The following is a 23952-nucleotide window of genomic DNA, read 5'->3' on the forward strand; positions in this document are numbered from 1 at the left end:
TAGCTTAGATAATATATCACAAATCCTTATAGATAACATCTCTGAGGTATGGGTGGCTATGGTAACAGTTCCTTAAATTGTTGTTCAGGAACATGCAGTTAGTCTTGTCCAGTTCAAACTGGTCAAGACCACCAACCATTCAACTGGGCCTGTGTGAGTGTCCACGCTTAGATCATGCTAATGCTACCATTTTCTGAATATGTTTCCCATGAAGAAGCATGTAGCTCAGATATGCCTGTGCAGAACACAGATTTCTTTACTTTTTTCTTGCCTACATTCCCTAGGCCTGAGACCACCCTCCTCCTCTAGGCCATAAATATCCCAACACCCTCCTGTTGGGGAGTGGATCTGAGACTAGTTCTCCTGACTCCTCCCTTTGATGCCACAAGAATAAACACTTTTTCTGCTGCAAACCTCAACGTCTCGGCCTTTTACTTTCTGAATGTGGGGCAAACAAACCTGGTTCAGTAACACAGACACGCTGTGACTCTGAAAGCTGCAGTCACTGACCCCAGCCAAAACAGCATTAGTTACATTGGTCTCCATCTGAGATAGATGTCAGTTTACTAAATGGAGTTGAGTATATTTCAGGATATACAGTAAGAAATATTATATGGATAAAAGTGTTCCTCAATGGGACTTCCCTGATGGTGCAGTGGTTAAGACTCCACGCTCCCAATGCAGGGGACCTGGGTTCAATCCCTGGTCAGGGAACTAGATCTCACATGCATGGTGCAACTAAGAGTTCTCATGTCACAACTAAGGAACCCACACACTGAAACTAAAGAGCTGGTGAGCCGCAACTAAGAAGACTGCTTGCTGCAACTAAGACCCGGTGCAACCAAATAAATAAATAAATAAAAAAGTGTTCCTCAATGGGTAGGACATAATTGCTAACTATATAGGCATCCCTGTACAGTCTTTTCCTTTGTTCCCAGCCAATCATAATAGAATTTACAAAACTTACTAATGCCTCGGGCTACACGTATTTCAAGAGGAATAGCACAATGCCTCCAACTATAGGTGGACTATTTTATGTCTGAATTACTCTGTGGAATGATACAGCCATTTAGAGAAGTAGATTTGGGAGCATCTCAATTTTATTCTCTGGTAGCAGGCTGACCTTCACGGAGTATGAAACTACGTCTTTCTCCTGCAGTTCACAGCGAGTAAAGCCATCTAGGTAGGATGATCACTCTCAAGTACTCCCCAGAGTACCGCTTGGGCCACTCTCTGGTGGTCAAGATGGAGAACACCTTTCCGGGGCGGGGGTGGGGGGTGGGGGGAGGGGCTCTAGAACGCTAGGAACTACACTACCCAGAAGGTAGTGCGCCGAGTTGAGTCAATAAAAGGTCAAGATAAAGGCATTTCCGTGCGTGCGCATCTCATCGGGGTGGGACTTCCGGCGTCCTCTCCGTGGCGGCCATTTTTACTGCTTTCGTATCTGTTGTCACTCCGGAACGCTGGGCCGGGACTTGGGTGACAGGGTTGAGAAGGTCCAAGAGGAACCGCTGTCTCCGCTGCATAGAGGCCGGTCTGAAGTTCGGCGACGCCGCCGGGGGTGTACCGGGCCTGCCGTGCCCGCGTCCACCCGCCTCTCCCGCCGCTACCGGCCCCGCTCTGCCCCCAGACTCTGATGGCGTTGGCGGCGGCGGCGCTGAGGACCCCGCCTCAGGTAAACGCTCATCCTCCGGGCCCTCACCGCCCTCACCCCACCAGACACTAAAACCCCGAGTGCGGGGCGCCTGCTCACGTGCCCGCAGCCCAGGACGCGGTGTCCGGGATGGTGGGGCGTTCGTGGGTGGGTCTGTTTTTGATAGTGTGATGGCCGCGTGAGAGAGGGTGACAGGCGGAGGTACTGACAGGTGCAAAGGCTTGGAGGTCGGATTGAGCCGGGAGTATTGGGAAACCTGGGGCCTGTCTGATGTCTGCAGGGAAGTGTGTGGTAGCGTGACCCCTGTACTGGCTGGCGGAGAGGTTTTTTCTTCATTCTGAGGGACCTGGATGCCATGGAGGGTAGTGGACAGAAGAGGAATACAGTCTGTATTAGGGTTTCAAAAGTTTTCCAAAAACCGATTAAAGAGAGAAGAAACTAGAATGGGGCTGAAAACGACAGTGAGGCACAAGGCGCTAGTAAGAAGCAGCATTGAGGAGTGAGGCGCAGAAGCTAATCACTTAGCCCGAGGTCACCGGGATCCAGAGCTGGACGGGGATACAGGGGAGGCCTGACTTCATCTGGAGCCCAGTCCTTGTTGCCTACCCCTCTCCGCAGGTTCTGAAGGATGAAAAGCACTTAGGAAACCTATACACGGAAGAGGAGGTTGTCCCAGTCACTCACTGTCCCTGACACCACCCAAATGGTGTCTGGGACTGTGGTGTCTTTAACGTCTTCCTTGCTTTTTTCCAAGCTCGTGGGTGTGGGGACCCTGGGGATACCTCAAGCCCAGTCCTGAGTGCAGGCCAAGGGTTACACGGAGGTATTGCTATTGCTGTCAGCCAATATAAACACGTGTGAAAGGTTGTGACAGGACCAGATACTGACATGTGCAAATGTTTGGAGGTATGACTATACTGGAGATAGGGTACAGTCAGTTTCCATTTTATTAGGACCAAAGAGCTGAGTGTCAAGAATCAGGTCTGTAATTGTCAAGAATTTGGACGTCTGTTATGGAGATAATGAGAGGTTTGGATAAGCGGAAGGGGTTGATTCTTATGCAGGTCTTAGTGCGTTCCATTGCCTGCAAAGAAGAGAACAGACTGTATGAGTAATATAAGAGGCAGGGAGCTGCCAAGGAGGCATTTACTATAATCCAGATGAGTGTTGGACCAGGGTGGTGGCCACAGAGGTGGGAAAGAAGTTGGACTTTCCATCCATGTTTTAAGGAGAGCCAAGTAGATTTTTAGATGTTGCGGGTGAGGGAGAGAAAGGGAAGAGTCAGGGATGACCCCAGTGTTTCCGGTTTTAGGAGCTAATGGGATGAAAGCTCCATCAACTGAGATGGGAAAGTTATGGTAGGTTAATTTTACTTGGGAATATCAGATGTTTTGTTTTGGCCTTGTCAAGAGTCTGAGATGTTTCAGAGAAAGCGAGTGGAGGCAGCAGTTGGGTGTCTGGAAATCTGGGGAGGAAGGTGGCTCTTGTGTGGAATAGGGAGGAACTGTGGATCCCATTTATGTGGGGGAATGCAGGTCATCCTGGCAATGCTGTTCGCTGGTCTGAAAGAGGAGGGTGCATGATGAGTGGTTTCCCTGCTCCACACCTGATCAGGGTTGCTGAGCACACAAATGCAGGTGAAGGATAGAAGTGAACATGGTAACCATATGGAAGAGAATGGGTAACTGAATTGAAGAGAATGGTTTGACAGGCTACTAAAGCTTTTGTGAGATTAGTGGACATGAGATGGCTGTGGAGGCGTTGGAGTAATTGAAACAAGATGATGAGGCTAGGGCTCCTGCTAATTCACTAATGTACAGGTTCACCAGAATTTTGTGGTGAGGTTTGGTGTGGTGTGGTGTGTTTGATCTTGATGGTGGATAGGTCTGGGGCAAATATGGTCATTTGTGAGAGTCACTGTGCCTGGAACGGACAGTGTCAGGGCCAGGATTCCAAGGAAGGCTGAGGGAGAGAGGACAGTGATGGCCGCTGAGGGGACAGGGAGTGCAGCACAAAAGTGGATGTGGGTCATGGGCATCTGTAATCACATGTGCTTCTGGGTGGTTAAAATTGAAGCAAGGATCAATAAAAGTATGAAGGAGGCCTTCAAAGCATTTTCCCACGTGCATAGTTGTGGGAGTGCAACTGTGGGGACTGAAGATGTGAGAGAGGTACAGTCTACAGAATGATGGGCACAAAGAGGAAGTGCTAGCTCATGGCACCAGGGCCCTGTTATTGGGGACTGAAGGTTGAAGCTTGAACCCAAGTTTGGTTGTGTCTGTGAGTCACAGCCTAGAGACCCCAGGGGAATTGATTGACAGGATGGATGGGACCCTACAGGCCAGGACCAGAGCTTGGATGACATCTCTATGCTGTCCTGTCCAGTGGTGTTGAGGGCTGAACACAGTGAATGAAGAGACCCTGAGGGATAGGTGGGCATCAGTGGCACTTAGGCCTGAAATTCCTGTTCGGTGGAGAGCTCTGGAAGAGGATGAAGGTGGGATAGGTGTGTGATGAGATGGATTGTGGGATCTTAGAGAGAGAATGTTCATAGCTCATTCTTTCTCTCTCATAGACGTGCAGTGTGACCTTTGAGGACATTGCTGTGTACTTCTCCTGGGAGGAATGGAGGCTCCTTGATGAGACTCAGAGACGCCTGTACCTCGATGTGATGCTGGAGAACTTTGCACTTATATCCTCACTGGGTAAGACTCAAAGCCTTCCCAGTGTCCTGGACTAGGCTCTACCCCACCTCACCCCCCTTTTCCCAGGGGGTGCTCTGTTCTTATACATGTGAACTGTGGGCACTACTTGCTTCCCAAGCTTTCTGTGTAGTTGCTGTGGTAGCTAGGACTGGGCTGTTTGCACTGCCCTCTACCTTCTCCTGCAATATCAACCCCGATACCTGCTGTATTGAGTGCTGTTAGGAAAAGGATTCCAAGCCAGTAGTATTGCAGTGAGCTTAATGGATTCTACCTTACTTCCTTCTCTCTGTCTGGGTCAGTGTGTCTAGATCCTTTTCACCTCTGTGTCCGAGATTTGATCCCTTCTTTTATTTACTTGTTTTTATTTTAATTTAATTTAATTATATATATTTTTTTCTTCTCTTGGCTGAGCTGCATGGCTTGAGGGATCTTAGTTCTCCGACCAGAGATTGAACCAGGGCCACAGCAGTGAAAGCACCAAGTCCTGACCACTGGACCGCCAGGGAACTCCCTTGATCCCTTCATTTACCTAACATTTCTTTGTGCCTGCCTGTGCCAGGCATGCAGGCATTATCATTGTCATTACTTACCTGAACGATGAGCTACTTTTCAGTGTCCTACTGCGGTTTGTAGTGTTTATTTATTTATTTTTTTAATATATGTTTATCCAAAGTTTTTTTTTTTAAATTATTTATTTATTTTGGCTGCACTGGGACTTCAATGTGACATGTGGGATATTTAGTTGCAGCATGCGGACTCTTAGTTGTGACATGCAGACTTCTTAGTTGCAGCATGCGGACTCTTAGTTGTTGCCTGCATGTGGAATCTAGTTCCCCGAGGGATTGAACCTGGGCCCCTTGCATTGGGAGCGCAGAGCCTTACCCACTGGACCACCAGGGAAGTCCTTGTAGTGTTGGTTTTTTGTTTTGTTTAATAAATTTATTTATTTATTTTTAGTTGCATTGGGTCCTTGTTGCTGTGCACATTCTTTCTCTAGTTGCGGCGAGTGGGGGCTATCTTCGTTGTGGTGTGCAGACTTCTCATTGAGGTGGCTTATTTTGTTGCAGAGCACAGGCTCTAGGCATGCAGGCTTCAGTAGTTGTGGCTCATGGGCTCCAGAGTGCAGGCTCAGTAGTTGTGGCTCACGGGCTTAGTTGCTCTGCGGCATGTGGGATCTTCCTGGACCGGGACATGAACCTGTGTTCCCTGCATCGGCAGGCGGACTCTCAACCACTGCACCACCAGTGAAGCCCCTCATTTTGGTTTTGATTTGCATTTTCCTGATGATCAGTGAGATGATTAGTGAAGAGGAACATTTTTTTTTTTTTTTTTTTGCGGTACGCGGGCCTCACTGCTGTGGCCTCTCCCGTTGCGGAGCACAGGCTCCGGACGCGTAGGCTCAGCAGCCATGGCTCACGGGCCCAGCCGCTCCACATCATGTGGGATCCCCCCAGACTGGGGCACGAACCCACGTCCCCCACATCGGCAGGCGGACCCTCAACCACTGCGCCACCAGGGAAACCCAGGGGGAACATTTTTTCATATACCTGTTAGCCATTTGTAGATCTTTGATAAAATGTCTGTTCAGCCATTTTATCTTTGATAAAATGTCCACTTTTTAATCAGATTGTTCTTTTCCTGTTGAGTTGTAGAGTACCTTATATATCAATGTTTTACATATTAAAATATAAATTTCACCAATGAAATCTATCTGGTCATGGCCTGTTTTTTTTTGTTGGAAGATTTTTGCTTACTGGTTCAATTTCCTTACTTGTTATTGGTCTATTCAAATTTTCTGTTTCTTTATGATTCAGGTTTGGTAGGTTGTATGTTTCTAGTCTGTTTCTTTTAGGTTATCTAATTTGTTGGTGTATAACAGTCCTTTGTTTCTCTTTTATTTCTCTGTTAACTTATTTGAGTCTTCCCTCTCAGAAGTCTAGAGAAAGGTTTGTCAGTTTTATTTATCTTTAAACAAAACCAGTTCTTAGTATTGTTAATCTTTTTTTATTGTTTTTATAGTTTCTATTTCATTTATTTCTGCTCTGATCTTTCTTTTTTTTCTTTTTCTTTTTTGGCTGTGCCATGTGGCAGGCAGGGATCTTAGTTCCCCAACTAGTGAACGAACCTGGACCCCCTGCCGTGGAAGCATGGAATCCTAACCACTGGACTGCCAGGGAATTCCTCTCTGTTCTGATCTTTATTTCTTCCTTTGTTCTGCTAACTTTGGTCTTAATTTGTTCTTTTTCTAGTTCCTGGAGATGTAAAGTTTGGTTGTTTATTTAATGCTGGCATTTTTTGCTCTTAATCCTGGCATTTATTGCTCTAAACTTGATTTTTTTCTTAATGCTGACATTTATTGCTCTAAACTTTTCTCTTAAAACTGCTTTTGCACATTGTATATGTTTTTTTCTATTTTTGTTTTTCTCAAGGTACGTTTGATTTTCCTGTTGATTTTTTCCTTTGACTGATTCACTGGCCAGGAGCATATTGTTTAATGTTCACATATCTGAATTTTTAAGCTTTCCTCCTGTTGCTGGTTTCTAGTGTTATCCATTGTGTTAGGAAAAATTACTTGATATGGTTTGAGTCTTCTGAAACTTGTTAAGACTTGTTTGACATAGCATATAATCTATCCTAGAGAATATTCTATATGCACTTGAGAAGAGTGTATATTCTGCTGTAATAGGATGGAATGTTCTGTATACATCTGTTACATTCATTTGGACTAAAGTGTTGTCCAATTCAAAGATACCCTTACCTTCTATCTGGATATCCACCTGTGTTGAAAGGGGGATATTTAAGTTCCCTATTAACACATTATTTACTGGGAGATTTTTTCAGAAACTAATGCCTGTGGCCGGCAATTTGTTAGTTTGAGTAAATATCAACAACTTTTTTTGCACTTAATGTATTTATTTGAAACTTTGCACATGTCTTACTAAAGCATTCTAATACTTTGTTAGAGTGTGATAGGCAGTATAGCAGGAATATCTGTGCAGGGGAACAGAACATCTATTACAAATACACTGTTTCACTGTGCTTTCCCCTGGAAGAGCAGACTCTATACTTTCTGGAGGCTTTTTTTTTTTTTTAAAGCCCTGTGGGTATTATTTCCTCTAGAATATGTTCTTTTATTTTACCTGGTAGTCAACAAGGTGTATCTTTGTGGGGAGGCTCTTTTATTTTTTTATTTTTAAAATATTTATTATTTTATTTATTTTGTCTGCACCGGGTCTTAGTTGCTGCATGCAGGATCTTTTAGTTGTGGCACACGGGCTTCTTATTGTAGTACGGTGGACTTCTTAGTTGTGACATGCAGACTCTTAGTTGTGGCATGAATGTGGGATCTAGTTCCCCAACCAGGGATCGAACCTGGGCCCCCTGCATTGGGAGTGTGGAGTCTAACCCACTGGACCACCAGGGAAATCTCTTGGGGGGCTCTTTTAGAAACGCCACGAGAAGGATCAGGTGTGGGACTACCACTGCATTCACCGGAATGATCAGTTACCCATTCTCTAGCTACTGCTGACAAAAATTGCTTATGGGACTTCCCTGGTGGTGCGATGGTTAAGAATCTGCCTGCAAGGGCTTCCCTGGTGGCACAGTGGTTGAGAGTCTGCCTGCCGATGCAGGGGACACGGGTTCATGCCCCGGTCTGGGAAGATCCCACATGCCATGGAGCAGCTGGGCCCGTGAGCCATGGTTGCTGAGCCTGCGCGTCCGGAGCCTGTGCTCCGCAACCGGAGAGGCCACAAGTGAGAGACCCGCGTACAGCAAAAAAAAAAAAAAAAAAAAAGAATCTGCCTGCAAATGCAGGGGACATGTGTTCAATCCCTGGTCCAGGAAGATCCCACGTGCAGTGGAGCAACTAAGCCCATGAGCCACAACTACCGAGCCCGCATGCCTAGAGCCCGTGCTCCACAAGAGAAGCCACCTCAGCGAGAAGGCCACACACCACAACAAAGAGTAACCCCTGCTTGCCACAACTAGAGAAAGCATGCGAGTAGCAACGAAGACCCAACGCAGTCAAAAATAAATAAATAGATGAATAAATTTATTTAAAAAATTGCTTGTAAGTCATTTTATTCTGTGCATTAAGGCTGCAATAAATTTTAAATACATTGAATAAACCGCAGTTACTCAACTAGAAACCCACTTTCTTATATCATTTTCAAGTTTTCCAGAGGATATTGAAGTTTGCCAGATATTGATCAGAACGATCAACTCCTTTCATATATTTATTATACTCTAACATACTATTGGGCTTAGTTATCTGATGGCCAGTCTTTCTGTCTTCCTTTACTGTAGATGCTATGGAGGTGTAATGAATAGTTGTCACCATGCAGACTAGCCTCTTGTCTTTCCATATAAGAAGAATCACTTCTCCCTTCTGTAAGAATGTCATTTCTACCCTCTGTAGATTTTTAGATTTCTCCTTTAATTGGTTTGGTAGACCATGATTCTCTCTTATAGTCCTACAAACTCTGGTTTTATTTTTCAACAACATTACAGATGTGGACAGACTGTTGTAATAATTGTCTTGGTAAATATGGTGCCATGAACCAAGGTTGTAGGACCAACAATATTGTTTCTTGCAGTTTCTTTCCTTCACCCATGTAAATATCACGGTTGCATGTATATCCAGTTTCACTTCCGTTAAGCATCCTGACCAAAATTCCATATTTTGTAAATTTTCCAGGATTATAGGTTTTGAATCTGAGTTGTCCTCTCCACTTTATCATTGCCTCATCAAGTGATAGCTCTTGTTTGGGTGTATAGATCGATTGAGATTTTGGTAGAAAATAAGCCAAAAGAGGTTTAATTTTTGAAATTCTGTCTGTAGGAAGTGGAGTTTCTGAGTTATCGTTAAAGTGAAGAAATGTCATTATTTGTTTGAACCTTCTTTTCGTCCTAATCTTTGATAAGTGTTTCAAGTAAGGGATCAGTCGACCAATATTCTTTCCACTGTGACTTTCTTATTTGTCTCATCAAAATTATTAACCCAAGAGGCTTCTTCATGTCACTGTTGGTTACATTAGTCCATTTTAAAGCCTTATCATACTTTTTTTTTTTCTTATCATACTTTTTATATGATTTTTCATTCTGTTGGTGATATAAGTTTGTTTGAGAAGTGACCAACTCGAAAAAGTCTTTACCAAAAATTAATTCTGTTATTTCACTAACACTTGGCGGGTTATTACATTCAATAGTTACACCTGACACACCTGTAAAGTCTTCTAATTTTTGTGAAATGTTGTCTTCAATCCACTCTTACATAGAAGCAAAGGAGCGTTCTTGAGTTTCATTTTCACTTTCCACAGTAGAGTCATTCACTATGGGTTTTTGTCTTTTTGTTGGTCTAATATTCACATCGTCTGAATCAGAATTATATTCTGAAGAACTGTCGTCTTCTGAGACACTAGTATATATGTCGCTCAGAGAAAGTATCTGCATAAAATTCACCAAAAAATTCTTCATCACTCAATTTTGCGATGCATCATTTTTGAAAATTTTACGGTAATAAACTTGCGTTTAATGTACACGAGGTTGGAACAAAAACCTAATGGAGGAAAATGTGAAAGATAATGATAATCATAAGTTGTATAATGAACCCTTGATCAATTTTAAGTTCTAACAACTTCGCACGGTGATGTTAATTGTGTCACTCTCTAAAAAAGTATTGGTACGTCTCCGGTCAATAACGTTTGAGTAACAAAAGATGTATTAATGCATCTCTAGTCAGAAATGTGTTAATATTCTTTTGCTGGGACTTTCCTGGCAGAAAGTCCTGGCAGGACTTTCCAGTGGTTAAGACTCTGTGTTTCTACTGCAGGGGGCACAGGTTTGATGCCTGGTTGGGGAACTAGGATCCTGCGTGCCGTGCGGCGTGGCCAAAAAAATAAAAAAATTCCTGCCTTCAGATCTGGTCATATTTGCTTAATTTTTAATATATGGTACGTATATATATAGTTAAATTGTTACATCCTCCTGGTGAATCAATTTCTTTATCATTACGTAATGAACATTGTCTCTTGTGATAGTTTTTTTTTTAAGAGTGATCTTTTTTTGTTTTTTTAAAAATTAATTTATTTTTGGCTGCATTGGGTCTTGTTGCTGCACGTGGGCTTTCTCTAGTTGCGGTGAGCAGAGTCTACTCTTCATTGTGTTGTTTGGGCTTCTCATTTCAGTGGCTTCTCTTGTTGCAGAGCACGGGCTCTAGGCATGTGGGCTTCAGTAATTGTGGCATGCAGGCTCAGTAGTTATGGCTCACCATAGAGTGCAGGCTCAGTAGTTGTAGTGCACAGACTTAGTTGCTCCACAGCATGTGGGATTTTCCCAGACCAGGACTTGAACCCATGTCCCCTGCATTGGCAGGCAGATTCTTAACCACTGCACCACCAGGGACGTCCCTCTTGTGATAGTTTTTGATTTAAAGTCTATTTGTCTCACTTAAGTATAGCTTACTCTGTTCTCTTCTGAGTTCCATTTGCATGGAATATCTCTTTCAATTCCTTCATCTTCAGCCTGTGTGTGCCCTTAAGGCTGAAGTTACTCTATTGTGGGCAGCATATAGTTGAGGTCTTCTTTTTTTTCTGTTCAGTCACTGTATGTCATTTAATTGGAAAATATTTTTAGGACCTATTGTTGCCATCTTATTATTGTATGGCTGTTTTGTAGTTTCTTTCTTCTTCTCTTGCTGTCTTCCTTTCTGACTTGATGATTTTCTGTGGTAATACATTTTTTTTTTTCAAGTACCAACTCCTTTTTTTTTTTTAATTTATTTTTGGCTACATTGGGTCTTTGTTGCTGGGCGTGGGTTTTTCTCTAGCTGTGGCGAACGGGGGCTACTCTTCGTTGGTGGTGTGCGGGCTTCTCACTGCGGTGGCTTCTCTTGTTGCAGAGCTCAGGCTCTAGGCACGCGGGCTTCAGTAGTTGTGGCACGTGGGCTCAGTAGTTGTGGCTTGTGGGCTCTAGAGCGCAGGGTCAGCAGTTGTGGCACATGGGCTTAGTTGCTCTGTGGCATGTGGGATCTTCCCAGACCGGGGCTCAAACCCGTGTTCCCTGCATTGGCAGGCGGATTCTTAACCACTGCACCACCAGGGAAGTCCCTGTGGTAATATACTTTTATTCCTTTCTCATTGTCTTTTGTGTCTACTGTAGGGTTTTGCTTTGGGGTTACCATAAGGCTTATATAAAACATAGCATTCTATTTTATGCTGATAACAATGTAACTTCAATCTCATACAAAAAATCTACTCTTATACTTTCCCCACACATGCATTTTATGTTTTTGATGTCACAATTTACATGTTTTTATACTGTGTATTGGGTAACCATCAACAAGTTATTGTGGGTGTAGTTGTTTTTAATACTCTTGTTTTTTATTGTTTGTAGTTGAGTTGAGTGATTAACACAGTTTTACAGTATTAAAGTATTCTGAATTTGACCATATACTTATCTTTACCTGTGTGTTTTATATTTTCATATGATTTCATGTTAGTAGTTAGCATACTCTTTTTTCTTTTTTTGTTTTGGCTGTGCTGGGTCTTAGTTGCAACATGCAGGATCTTCTATCTTTGTTGCACTATGCGGGATCTAGTTTCCTGCCCAGGGATCGAGCCCGGGCCCCCTGCATTGGGAGCACGGAGTCTTAGCCACTGGACCACCAGGGAAGTCCCTAGTTAGCATACTTTTATTTCAGCTAGAAGAATTCTTTAGTCTTTCGCATTTCTGGTGAGGTACGTCAAGTGGTGATGAACTTCCTCAGTTTCTGTTTGTCTGAGAAAGTCTTTCTTCCTTATTACTGAAGAATAGTATTGCTGGTTAAGTATTCTTGGTTTGCAATTTTTTCCCCCACCCCAGTATTTAGAACATATCATCTCACTCTCATGGTATGCAGTGTTTCAGCTAAGAAAACCACTTTATGGGGTTTCCCTTGTATGAGGGGTTTCTTTTTTCTTGCAGCTTTTAAAATTATCTTTATCATTACTTTTTGAGTTTTATATTAATGTGTCTTGGTGAAGTCGTCTGTGGATTGAATCTGTTTGGGGACTTCTGAGCATCATGTACCTGAATGTCCACTTTTCCCAGATTTGGAAAGTTTTCGTCCATTATTTCTTTAAATAAATTTTCTGCCCCTTCCTCTCTCTCTACTCCTTCTAGGGCTCACATTATGCAAATATTGTTTTGTTTCACAATGTCCCATAATTCATGTAGACTTTTTTTTATTCTTTTTAGTTGTTTTTTCTTTTTTCTCCTTTGATTGGATAATTTCAAAGACCTACCTTCAGTTTCATATTCATTGTTTTGATTGATCAAGTTAGCTATTGATGCGCTACCATGTTTTTCGTTTTGTTCATCATACTCTTCACCATAATTTCTGTTTTGTTCTTTTTCATATTTTCTGTCTCTCTGTTTGAAACCTTATTTTGTTTGCATATTGTTTTCCTTATTTTGTTGGATTGTCTGTGTTTTCTAGTAGCTCATTGAGCTTCATTAAAACAATTATTGTGAGAGACTTCCCTGGTGGTCCAGTGGTTAAGACTCTGTGCTTCCACTGCTGGGGGCCTGGGTTCGATCCCTGGTCACGGAACTAAGATCCCACATGTTTCATGACGTGGACAAAAAAAAAAAAAAAAACAATTATTTTGAATTTCTTGTCTGACAGTTTATAGATATCCCTTTCTTTGGGGCAACTGATAACTTATGTTCCTTTGGGGGGTGTCATGTTTCCTTGATTATTTTGTGTGTGTTTCATGTAGTCTTGCTTTGATGTTAATACATTTAATGGAGCAGTCATTTCTTTCAGACTTTACGTAAGGTTTTGGTGGGGAAGATCTTCACTTTTTGTGGGTGTTAGTATGCCAGCTTGATGGGTAGTTGCTGTTCCGACTACAACAAGGCCCAGGGGCTTAGAGTCTCTCCAGCTCTGTCAACTGAGATCAGTGTCAGCAAAGACTGCAGGGGTCCTCAATAGCTAAAGATGTGGGTATCCACATCAGTAGAGAAGACTGCTGGGGATCACCTGATCTCTTTCTCCCAAGGGAAATGTTTTGACTGAGGGGCTCCCTCTTGATGGTAAGTCTGGCTCTTGGTTGGGGGGTGGTGTTTCATGGTGGTGATGGCATTGGTGTCTGTTGTGTGGGCACTGTGGAGCAGATATAGATCTGGATTCTAGGGTGTGATAAATGCAGAGCAGTAGCAGATCTAGGGTCCCAGACACTGAACAGCCTGCAGCAGTGTTGACTTTGCTTTGTGAAATGCAGTCGCACACTGCGCAGTGATGGAGTCTTGACTGGAGTATGGGTGCACACAGAAGTGTCTGGGGTCTGAGGAACTAACTCACTTATAGTGGTCATGAATCTCGTGCCTGAGACGGGCATTCAGGTGACAGCTGTGGAGTCAGGTTATGGAATATGGGCATCCATTGCACAGTTGGGGCTCTGGGGTTTAGGGTGTGTGCAGGATTTATGGGTGTAGCAGCCATGGTTTTGAAATAGAGCAATAGCTACTTTTGGGGGAACAGGTGCGATTCAGCATATTATTCTCTTGCAGGTCCCCCATGATCATGGCTATTAGTTACCTTATTGAAAGAGCTGCCAGTACCCTCTGCAGAGCAGGGAGCTGGTGTCCACACCTATAAACACTTGCCCTTCTCTGCCGTGCAGACAGTGGGATCTGCAGCTATATCGGGGCCTGTTGAGGTTCTACGAAGCAAAGGCTACTGGGGTCCTATGCAGAGCAGGGCATTGGGGAATGTGATGGCAGCCACCATTTGGCTGATACACATAGTTCCCACCATTCATCTTATTTCCTATCCATCTCCACGTGTCTGTTAAGCTGATGTCCCCAGCAATCCTTTTTTTAAAAAAAAATGTATTTATTTTTGGTTGCGTTGGGTCTTTGTTGCTGCACGTGGGCTTTCTTTACTTGTGTCGAGCAGCGCTACTCTTCGTTGCAGTGTGTGGGCGTCTCATTGGTGGCTTCTCTTGTGGAGCATGGGCTCTAGGTGCGTGGGCTTCAGTAGTTGTGGCACTTGGGCTCAGTAGTTGTGGTTCACAGGCTCTAGAGCTCAGGCTTAGTAGTTATGGTGCAAAGGCTTAGTTGCTCCATGGCATGTGGGACCATCCTGGACCAGGGCTTGAACCCATGTCTGTGCATTGGCAAGCAGATTCTTAACCACTACACCACCAGGGAAGCCCCCCAGTGATCATTTTTGTGTGGTTATTCTACTTTTCAATTTCCATTGTGTTACTGCAGTGTCTTAATTGGATTTCTGAGTCCTCCAAGGGTCAATTTTGTTTGCAGTTAGCTGTCTGTTTTTTGTTGGTGGTAAAGGCTGGTGTCCTCTGCTGTTACGCTGATATCACTTCTAGATCGGTTTTCTGGGTCTGTTATGTGCTGAGTTGCTCTGTGACAGTAGAAGTCATTCATCTGTCCTGTTTTTACCTTAGGATTTGTATCCTGCATGTACCATGTAGTTGCTTAACTAGGGCTTACAGATGTGCCAGGATGGATATGACTCCAGTCATGGCATGGTGGGCTCAGAGGGGGCCTGGTCCTGGTGAATGGCAGCTGAGTAGAGTATGACATCAGGCTGTTTTCAGATCATACCAGGAATCTATCTTTGTTCAACCAGGGTTTAGGTGCCATTTGCAGTGGCTATACCTTACTTCTATATTTCCTTTTCCACTGTTAACATTTGCCTGACTTGTCAGTTCTACTACTTGTAATTCCTATGGTGACTTCCAGCCCGGGGATAATTTCTACCTTTCTGGACTCCACGTCTCTCCCATTTTTCTCACCACTCTTTCTGTAGTACTCACCAACATTGGTTGTGCTGTGATATGTTCACATTTCCCTAAATTGACTTTGAATAGCAGCTAATATGTGGCTGTGGGTTTTTTTTTTTGTTTTTTTTTTTTTTTGCAGTGCGCGGGCCTCTCACCGCTGTGGTCTCTCCCGTTGTGGAGCACAGGCTCCGGACGCGCAGGCTCAGCGGCCATGGCTCACGGGCCCAGCCGCTCCGAGGCATGTGGGATCTTCCCGGACTGGGGCACGAACCCGTGTCCCCTGCATCGGCAGGCGGACTCTCAACCACTGCGCCACCAGGGAAGCCCGCTGTGGGTTTTTAATGGGCTTAGATGCACGTTTCTACCGTCTCACATCAGCAGCAGAAAAATCCTGCAAGAAGCCATTGGGAAAGAAATGAGTTGTAGACCCTGCCTCTCTTCCTTGTGTCACACCCTGTCTTTTGTTTCCTTCCCCTGGTGAGGTCTCCACTATTCTGTGATTTTGAGGCTCAGTAATGCAAAACAGTCGGCTGTTCTTTCAACTGAATTCCAACTTCTGTATCTTGAAAAGCATCTCATAGACTAATACCTAGATGAGACAGATGGACATCTGTGATGAACTTGACCCTTCCTTATAGTTGACATGTACTTGACCAGCATTTCTTTCTGTTCAGGTTGCTGCTGTGGAGCAGAGGATGCAGAGGCACCTTTTGAACAGATCACTTCTCTAGGAGTGTCACAGGCTAGGACTCCCAAGGCAGCTTTGTCTTTCCAGAAGACACACCCCTGTGAGATGTGTGGTCCAGTCTTGAGAAACGTTTTCCACTTGGCTGAGTGCCGGGAAACACAACACAGCCAGAAACTTTTGAGGTGTGGAGCATGTGCAAAACGATTTTATTTTAGTGCAAACTTTCAGCAGCACCAGGAGCAGTACATGGAAAAGAAAACCCTCAGAAGCAGTGTGGATGAGGCCTGGTTTGTGAAGAGCTGCAGATTCCATGTGTCACAGAAGCCATTGTGTTGTGGGGAGTTTGAAAAGGACTTCCCAACCATCGTGGGACATCTACAGCAACAGGACACTCATACTGTGGAGAAGCCAAACACAATCAGCCAGTGCGGGTCAACTTCACAAGGCAGGAAAAGCCGTCACACCTGGGTAGAATGCAAGAAAGCCCTCAGCCCCAAACACACACTTGTTCAGGACCATGGTGTCCACAGTGGAAGACAGTGTTTTGTGTGCAGTGAATGTGGGAAAGCATTCAAGTACAAATCCTCATTTGTTCTGCACCAGAGAATCCACACTGGAAAAAAGCTTCATGTATGTGGTGAATGTGGAAAATCTTTTAGGCAAAGCTCAACCCTCTGTCAACATCAAAGAATTCATACTGGGGCAAGGCAGTATAAGTGCAGCAAATGTGGGAAATCCTTAAGCCACAAATCTGTCCTCATTTATCCCCATTCATGGCACAGTGGAGAAAACAGTTATGTGTGCAGTGAATGTTCAAAATCTTTTAGCCATAGCTCAGTGTTCTTTCCACATAGGAGATTTCAAATTGGAGAAAGGCCTTATAAGTGTACTGACTGTGTGAAATCTTTTACTTCTATGTCTGCACTCAGTTATCATCAGAGATCTCACACAGGAGAACGACCTTATGTGTGCAGTGATTGTGGGAAATCTTTTATCTCTAGTTCTGACCTCCGTTACCATCAGAGAGTTCATTCTGGAGAAAGGCCTCATGAGTGCAGTGAATGTGGGAAATCTTTTATCACTCGTACTGCTCTCCGTTATCATCACAGAGTTCACACTGGAGAAAGACCTTATGAGTGTAGTGAATGTGGGAAGTCCTTTACCCGAAAAAATAACCTAATTATACACCTGAGAGTGCACTCAGGAGAAAGGCCTTATGAGTGTAGTGAATGTGGGAAATCTTTTACCTTTAGCTCCAGCCTTCGTTATCATCACAGAGTACACACTGGAGAAAGACCTTATGAGTGCAGTGAATGTGGGAAATCTTTTAACAATAGGTGGACACTCATTCGACACCGGAGAATTCACACAGGAGAAAAGCCTTATGTGTGCAATAAATGTGGGAAATCTTTTTCTTGTAGCTCCACCCTCCAGTATCATGAACGAGGTCACCTTGGGGAAAGGCCTTATGGGTGTGATGAATGTGGAAAGTCTTTTACCACTAGCTCTGCCCTCCGTTATCATCAGAGAATTCACACAGGAGAAAGGCCTTATGAGTGCAGTGAATGTGGGAAATCTTTTATCTCTAGGTCTGACCTCCAATATCATCAGAGAGTTCATTCTGGAGAAAGGCCTTATGAGTGTAGTGAATGTGGGAAATCCTTTATCCGAAGGAATAACCTCCTTTTACACCAGAGAGTTCACACAGGAGAACGGCCTTACAACTGTAGTGAATGTGGGAAATCTTTTAACAATAGGTGGACACTCATTCAACACCAGAGAGTTCACACAGGAGAAAAGCCTTATGTGTGCAGTGAATGTGGGAAATCCTTTACCTCCAGCTCCACCCTCTGTTATCATCAGAGAGTTCATGCAGGAAAAAGGCCTTATGAATGCAGCGAATGTGGGAAATCTTTTACCTCTAGTTCTACCCTCCGTTATCATCAGAGAGTTCACACAGGAGAAAGGCCTTATGAATGCAGTGAATGTGGGAAATCTTTTACTTTTAGTGCCAGTCTCCGTTATCATCACAGAGTGCATAGTGGAGAAAGGCCTTATGAGTGCAGTGAATGTGGGAAATCCTTTAAGGATAGATCACAATTCAATAAACACCGGAGAGCTCACACTGGAGAAAGACCTTATGAGTGTGGTGAATGTGGGAAATCTTTTAGCCAAAAATCTTCCCTCTCAACACACCAGAAAATTCATAATAGAGAACGGTCTTATGAGTGTAGTGCATGTGGGAAATCTTTTACCTCTATCTCTGGCCTTGGTTATCATCAGAGAGTTCACAGGGGAGAAAAGCCTTATCAGTGTAGTCAGTGTGGGAAATCTTTTACCAATAGCTCCATACTGATTCGACACCAGAGAGTTCACACAGGAGAAAGACCTTATGTGTGCAGTGAGTGTGGGAAATCTTTTACTAGTAGTGCCACCCTCTCTTATCATCAGAGAGTTCATGCAGGCAAAAGGCCTTATGAGTGCAGCAAATGTGGGAAATCTTTTACCTCTAGTTCCACCCTTCGTTATCATCAGAGAGTTCACGCAGGAGATAGGCCTTACGAGTGCAGTGAGTGTGGGAAATCTTTTATCTCTAGCTCTAAACTCCGCTACCATCAGAGAGTTCACACGGGGGAAAGGCCTTATGTGTGCAGTGAGTGTGGGAAATCCTTTAGGGATAGTTCCCAATTTAGTCAACACCAGAGAGGTCACACTGGAGAAAGGCCATATGAGTGTAGAGAATGTGGGAAATTTTTTATGCGAAAATCTACCCTTTCTCAACATCAGAGAGTTCACACTAGAGAAAGGCCTTAGATGTACTGGGGATGTGCAGTTTTCTTGTTCATTGTAAGGATTCCAGAGGAAACTGAGGAGCCATATGTCTGAATTAACTCTCAGACATTTGAGCATGCACAGTGGGGAGATTTCCCCATAAGTTTCAGTTATGTGGGAAGCGTGTGACTATGTTGCACTCTCTAACCTGTCCAGGGCTCTTCCCAGATTTATGTCACTTCCATCTCTGGGGTGAAGGCCATTTCACGTCCACCACCTGGTAGGTTCACACAGTGTGCATCAGTCATCAACCCAGTGTGTTCAGGGAAGCTGACCTCTGTCCTGCAATGTATTGGCCAAGTTAGGAGTCACCTGAACGTTTATGGCATCAGCTTTCACTCCTCCCTGACTTATCTTGGACATGGACCTGGTCAGTATTGGCCCAGAAGATACCAAAAGTTCAGCTGGCAGCTAGCAGAGAATGACAACACAGGGATGTGTTGGTCTCACATGATAATAGTAAGTTTTTCCAGCTTCCAAATCATGAACTGGGTAACTGCCTGCTGCAGATTGCTTTGGCTTGTACAATAATCAAGGCCTTACAAGCTCTTTACATCCTCTTTAATCTTGGAAGTTCTGTTTACTCTGCAGGTAGTTTATACACAGGTTTGTACTGTGTAAGCATAAAAGGGAGAACAACTTTTAGGGGTCTCAAAATTTGTGTCTGAGGAGGGACGGTATGATGGCAGACAGTAGCTTGCCAGTTTTGACCAAATTTGCATTGCTGCCCACTGCCTCCTAGGAAAGACTGCAGGGATTTCTGGTTTTCATATGAAGCCTGGAAGCTTTGTGTTTTAGGAGTCTCCGAGATGTCCCTGAGAAGTGGCAGCTGTGAGAATCTCAAGAGCTTTGAAAGCAGAATGAATTTTTTTTTTTTTGGTACACGGGCCTCTCACTGTTGTGGCCTCTCCCATTGTGGAGCACAGGCTCCGGACGTGCAGGCTCAGTGGCCATGGCTCACGGGCCTAGCCGCTCTGCGGCATGTGGGATCTTCCCAGACCGGGGCACGAACCCGCATCCCCTGCATCGGCAGGTGGACTCTCAACCACTGCGCCACCAGGGAAGCCCCAGAATGAATTTTTTCCCTTCCTCAAAGGAGAGGTCACAGGGCATTTCAGCACTGTTGAGGGATTATCTTCCCCAGGTCTACAGAGAGCCATATTCCCTGAGGGCCTCAATTTATTGGCCTAGTGTCACTGGTTCTAAGACCATTGGGTCCAGGGGAAACCATAATTGGTACAGAAACTGGTTTACTAGGGAGGGGAAGAGGCCGCAGCCTACTAGTGTGTCAATGTAAAAATGACTGTGGAGAATCAGTTTGTACACAAATATCAGTACTTCCAGGTATGTTTATCTTGTATAGCTGAAGTCATCAGAGAAAATAAAAATAATTGAAAGGTCTTGTGGATTCTTTTAGCCTCTGTAATATTCACCTCAAGGCCATTACTGCACGGGCAGGAAGAAAGAGAAAAAAGGGGATCTAGTCCACAGATGTGGCTCTTGTGACACAGACAGCATTCCTGTTTGACTTCAGGTGGAAATGTTCTTTATTGCTCACCATATTTGCTGCCACTGAGGCAAGACTGACTGCCGCCCCAACCCCCTGGGGCATAAGGATAGAAATGATGGAGTCAGTATAAGGTTGCCAAACCTATTTTCTGAAAGGACTGGGACATAGAGATCTTTAAATCTTGAGCTATGTTTTAAAGCTTTACTAAGGTATAATTTACATGTGCTAATACGAATATATTTAAAGTGTACAATTTGATAAGTTTTGACATAGGTGTGAACTTCTGAGACCATCATCATAGTCCTAATAGTGACCATATCTGTCATGGTATATTTACCTCATTCCTATTATAATCTCCTTGCCTTTCTCACCTCTCCAAGTAACCATTGATTTACTTTCCTTACAGTAGATAACTTGCATTTTCTTGAATTTATATTATTGGAATCATTTGTTGTTTACCATATTTTTTTGTTTTCCTTTATGTATCATAATTACTTTGAGATTCATCAGTGGTATATAGTGCTTTTGGTTTTTGTTTTGTTTTTGGCTGAGTAATATTTTTCGATATGCGATGGTTAGTTTATCCATTCTCTTTATGGGCATTTGGTTTGTTTCTAGATTTTGACTTCTGAAAATAAAGCTGGTATAAAAATTGTGTTCTTTATATGAATATATGAAGAATATATATGTTTCTTTTATCTTTTATTTTTTTATTTTTTTTTTGCGGTACGCGGGCCTCTCACTGCTGTGGCCTGTCCGGTTGCAGAGCACAGGCTCCAGACGCGCAGGCTCAGCGGCCATGGCTCACGGGCCCAGCCGCTCCGCGGCACGTGGGATCCTCGCGGACTGGGGCACGAACCCGCGTCCCCTGCATCGGCAGGCGGACTCCCAACCACTGCGCCACCAGGGAGGGAAGCCCTCTTTTATCTTTTGTCAGTAACTTAGAATATAATGTGTGAGTCACAACTGTTTTTTACTTTTTTTTTTTGGTTGCACTGGGTTTTCGTTGTGGCAAGTGGGCTCTTCATTGCGGCCTGTGAGGTTAGTAGCCCTGCGGCATGTGGGATTTCAGTTCCCCAACCAGGGATCGATTCCCTGTCCCCTACATTGGAAGGCAGATTCTTAACCACTGGACCACCAAGGAAGTCCCACAACTGTTTTACTTTTGAAGAAACTAACATATTGTGATCTAAAATGATTGTACCTTTTGCATCTTACCAGCAATGTATGAGAATTCCATTTCTTCCATATTCTACTGAATACTTGGTTTATCATTCATGTTAGTTTTAGCCTTTTAACTGAGTTTTTAGAGTTACATCACTTTTGAGTTTCCGTAAGGATTCATGATGAGCGTTTTTTCAGATATTCATTTGCTGTGTATCTTTGTTAAAATATTTGCTCAAATCTTTTTCTTTATTGACCTTTGGCTATCTTCCTTTAACAAATAGGACAATGAAACAACAAAGATGTATGTTGGAATTTCACTCATTTAAAAATACTTTTAGTATTTTTAAAAAGTGATTTTGCTTTATGGAGTAACTTTACTGGCAGAATTTTCTCACTTGAAAAAATCTGCAGTATTCATAATGCAGTGGATACTTAGACATACCATTTTAAATTTAATCTGCATTTTTAACATATTCTCTATATTCTTAAGTTCAGTCACCGAAGAATACAATAAAGCCTTGCTTTATAGTGCTTACACATTTTCCTGGTTTATATCACCATGGAAGTTGGTGGGTTGGAGCAGATGGGGACAAGATTTACTTTTCTATCTATCTATCTATGTATCTATCTATGTATCTATCTATCTACCTATTGCTGTGTTGGGTCTTTGTTGCTGCTCATGGGCTTTCTCTAGTTGCAAGAGTGGGGACTACTCTTCATTGTGGTGCACGGGCTTCTCATTGTGGTGGTTTCTCTTTGTTGCAGAGCACAGGCTCTAGGCTCATGGGATTCAGTAGTTGTGGCTCGCAGGCTCAGTAGTTGTGGCTTGTGGGCTCTAGAGTGCAGGCTCAGTGGTTGCGGCACACAGGCTTTGTTGCTCCGTGGCATGTGGGATCTTCCCAGACAAGGGCTCAAAACTGTGTCCCCTGCATTGGCAGGTGGATTCTTAATCACTGCACCACCAGGGAAGTTCCAGGGACAAGATTTCATCAGGATGGGCTGGTCTTTCCTTTGAGTCCCAAAGCCTGGCTGGGGGGCGGGGGATGAAGAGATCAGTGGTCAGACTCCACAAGTCCTCATCCAGGCTGCTGGGTTTAATTCTGTATCCCTGACCAGTGCAAGGACCCACAGGCAGACACTCCTCCCCAGGCCTGTTTCCTCCTATGTAAGGTGGGGATTAGGAGCTGACCTGCCTCTGGTCCACTGAAAGATGTGAAGAGGGGAGCTGTCCATTCCTATGCAGCTCCCTTTGCAGGTGACATTCTGGTGCCAGCCACCTTTAGCTCCCCCGATGTCCTCAGATTCCTCTAGCCCCAGACCCCTCTATCCGCAGGGACATGTCAGAAATAAATGAGGCATCTCACAACCCACGATCTGGGTCAGCCCCCACGGACTTACATGCATCGAGGAGGGGTCTGCTGGGTACTGAGGTCTCCGTGTGGATACCCCAGTGGGAAATAATCTGGGCAACTTGCTAAAGCTCCTTGAGCCTCAGTTTGCTGACTTGGACATAAAGGTGTTAACTTTGGCCCCTGAGAGGATCAATGAATGTAACAAAACACTGAGCACTTAACACCTGAATTCCAGGGTTTGTATTTTGAGCTTGTATGTGGCGTATTTATTTAAAATTTTAATAGAAAATATTTTCATAAGTTTCCTTTTCACAATTCTCTTATTGTACTTAACTCTAATTTATTGGTATTTTTATTGTATTAGTAGCATTCTCATTTTGTTCCATTTTATAGAGTGCCATGTAAGTTAATATAAATGCCATGTAAATATACTGTGAAATTTTACTCAATCCATATGTGTATCATTGTTATAGCGTATTTCTCCTGAATCCGTTTACTCTGTGAGATTGAGAGCACACTCATCAATTGATGGATTATCACAGAAATAGTTTGATTCTTTTGCAAGTGTACTGAGAGATCTCTTACTTCTGTTTGCCCTAACTGATAAATTAATTCTCTTCAGATCCTCTTTAAACATATTTAATTTATTATGCTGAAATGCAAAATGACCAATTCTATTAGAGTATGCTATTTCACATACCAGATAGTCTTTTCACGTAAGTTTTTTTGTTCATTAGTTTTTTGTCCTTCCCCTGAAACTCAATGCAAGTTTTGTTTATTTAAAAATAGCTTATTTAATATGATATAAACAACAGATAACTACTTAGAAAACATTCTTATTTCAATGAATATTCATTTGAATGTACTGGAAAGGTTGCAAGTTACTTTTTAAAAAATCCAGTTCAGTGAAATGTGGCTGATAAAAGTATGTGATAAAGTAATAAATATATAATTCTATAAGTATTCTACAGTCAGAATGTTTTGGAAACATTTAAAATTATCAGCCCACTTTAATTCTGGCTGGTTATGGGTAGATTTTGAAATCAAAACGAAATTTTCACAAATTAGATTATTGTATAGTAATTGGATAGTTTTCACAAAAATTGCCTGTTGCAAAATGTTGCCCAATGTTTTTATGGTTTTATGGATACTGAAAATATTATAGACAATTTTTTTTACATTATACACGTTATTTTTGTCATTTAAGTTTTTAGTTGTTACTGTATTTTGCCGCAGCAGTGAAAGCCCAGA

General features: G+C 43.3%; 1 protein-coding gene across 1 annotated transcript; it reads left to right on the forward strand.

The window, feature by feature from the left end:
* The first annotated feature begins 1382 nt into the window (after window positions 1-1382).
* Window positions 1383-23102, forward strand: LOC111170027 (uncharacterized). Its single transcript, XM_022564813.2, has 3 exons — window positions 1383-1675; window positions 4230-4359; window positions 15827-23102. The coding sequence occupies exons 1-3, from the start codon at window positions 1637-1639 to the stop codon at window positions 18652-18654; spliced, it is 2997 nt and encodes a 998-aa protein (XP_022420521.1). The 5' UTR covers window positions 1383-1636; the 3' UTR covers window positions 18655-23102.
* Window positions 23103-23952: the final 850 nt, after the last annotated feature.

This window comes from Delphinapterus leucas, chromosome 20, assembly GCF_059928025.1.
Source record: "Delphinapterus leucas isolate spDelLeu-1000000601 "Yukka" chromosome 20, BTC_Dleu_Yukka2, whole genome shotgun sequence".
Lineage (NCBI taxonomy): Eukaryota > Metazoa > Chordata > Mammalia > Artiodactyla > Monodontidae > Delphinapterus > Delphinapterus leucas.